The 1,982-nt window shown below is 58.6% G+C and overlaps 1 protein-coding gene across 1 annotated transcript; it reads left to right on the top strand.

The window, feature by feature from the left end:
- Positions 1 to 101: 101 nt before the first annotated feature.
- Positions 102 to 425, top strand: MNEG_12630 (hypothetical protein; the record flags this gene model as incomplete). Its single annotated transcript, XM_014038899.1, has 1 exon — positions 102 to 425. The coding sequence occupies one exon, from the start codon at positions 102 to 104 to the stop codon at positions 423 to 425; it is 324 nt and encodes a 107-aa protein (XP_013894353.1).
- Between the last annotated feature and the right edge of the window lie 1,557 nt (positions 426 to 1,982).

The raw sequence follows: 1,982 nt of genomic DNA, 5'->3' as shown, positions 1-1,982 counted from the left end.
CTCCTGAGTTGCCTGGTCCGCGACGCGACTTGCCAATGGATCCCCCCAAGGGGCGGCCCCCACCAGAGCCGCCGCCCAGGCCCATTTTATCAGCAGAGCAGATGGTTGCAGAGCCGACGCTGGCAGAGGTTGACAACATAGTGGGCAGCCTGCGCAATGCGGCCGCCCCTGGGGCAGATGGCATTAATGCGCCGATGCTCAAGGCGTCGCCAGCCCTGGTCAGCTACCTTCACTGCGTGGTTTGCCCAGTCTGGCGGGTGTGCAAGGCCCCTGTGGATTGGAAGCGCGCGCTTCTGGCAGCCCTGTACAAGGACAAAGGAGATAAGCGCGTGTGCGATTACCTGTGTGGGATCACCCTTCTCTCCATTCCTGGCAAGGCCTGTGAGGCTCTGCTGTTGCCGGCGACGGGTCTCACAGCACCTTGATGCACGGCTGTTAGAAGCACAATGCGGGTTTCGGCCCGGCCGCGGTCTCACTGATGCCACTTTCACGCTGCGCCAACTTATGGTGCGGAGCTGGAAGCACACGGGGCAACCCCTGTTCTTGGCGTTCATCGATTGACCTGCGTAAGGTGTTTGACTGTGTGCCGCGTGACGCGCTGTGGCGAGTGCTGCGGGCCTGTGGCGTTCCCTCTCTCCTGGTGGAGCTGCTGGTGGACCTCAGGGCCTGCACTCAGGCACTCAGGCGGCCGTGCGCCCGGGGCCTCTCGAGGGCGAAGCGTGTGATGTTTTGTGTGTTGTTAGGCAAGGTTGTGTCATTGCGCCGCTGTTGCTCAACGTGTTTATAGACTTTGTGTTGAGGCAGGCACTGACGCGCATGCTCAGGGACTGTGTGGTGGCTGTCGCCTTTGCCTGTGTTGGCACCTTGACCTGCCCTTTGGGTGACCGCATCACTGTGCAGGTGGCACCTGCCACACCGATGTTTCGCTTCTCACGCACGCTGATGATATGGCCCTCACCTGCTCCACCCCTGATGAGTTGCTGGTTCAGTTTCTCATGGTCATGGATGCACCCACCCAGGTGTTTGTAGTGGGTCCCAAGTATGTTTTTGACAATATGTGCTCAGCCAACACCCTAAACCCTAAGCTCTTACCCATTTTGCTGTTTGGCAGTGAATCGTGGGCGCTTTCCTGATGGCCTGGCAAAGCGGCTAAACACCATTTATAAAGACTGCCTGCGGCTGATGTTGGGTGTGCGCCGCAGCGACCGTCACTTGAGCAATTATATCTATGATCGTTGCACAGAGCACCCCATTGGTACCACCACTACTATGCGCGTGACCCACACCCGTCTGCCTAAACCGGCGCTTTGGAGCACCGCCCCAGGCCAGCGCGCTGTGGGGCGGCCGCGCGTGTCATGGTTTGACGTAGCGAGGCGAGACTGCGCTGCCATAGGGATTGATGTCCCCGTTCACCTAGACGACTGCGGCTCTAACCACCCCGCTTGGAAGAAGGCTTGCTTGTCTCTCCTGCCAATGAGGCATGCGCCCTCTTCTTAATTGCCGACTTGGCCGCACCCGCTTTCTCCTCTGGCCTTTACGGTACCGGGCGGTCGGTCACCCCTTTGGGGAGCCAGGGTTTCTCCCCACTTCCCCTCGCTGCTGGAAAAGTGTGATGTAATGTAATGTAATGTAATGCAATGGAATGTTATGCAATGTAACATAGGTACCGCTGCACCTGGCTATCTTCAGCCGGGCTGACCACCACTTGCCCTTCCGGCCGTGTCAGCAACCGTTGTCAAGGGCAGACAGCGCCCCATGAACCCTACCACCCGCACACACTAGTGCAAGAGCTGTGCTGCCGTTGCGTTACAGTCATCCCTCGTTACAGTGAACCCCGGTGATGCGAACTTTCTGCCTATTGTGAACACTTTCAGGGGGCCCGTCCTGCACCAATACAAATCTGACCCCCATCCTCCCGGTAAAGCGAAATGCGAACACCGCCTAATGCGAAGGCCGGGGGGCCTGATCTTTCACAATACCAA

Source organism: Monoraphidium neglectum (assembly GCF_000611645.1).
Source record: "Monoraphidium neglectum strain SAG 48.87 unplaced genomic scaffold scaffold03345, whole genome shotgun sequence".
Classification (NCBI taxonomy): Eukaryota; Viridiplantae; Chlorophyta; class Chlorophyceae; order Sphaeropleales; family Selenastraceae; genus Monoraphidium; species Monoraphidium neglectum.
Note: the sequence above shows the minus strand (reverse complement) of the source record. Positions and strands in the feature narration are given on the sequence as shown.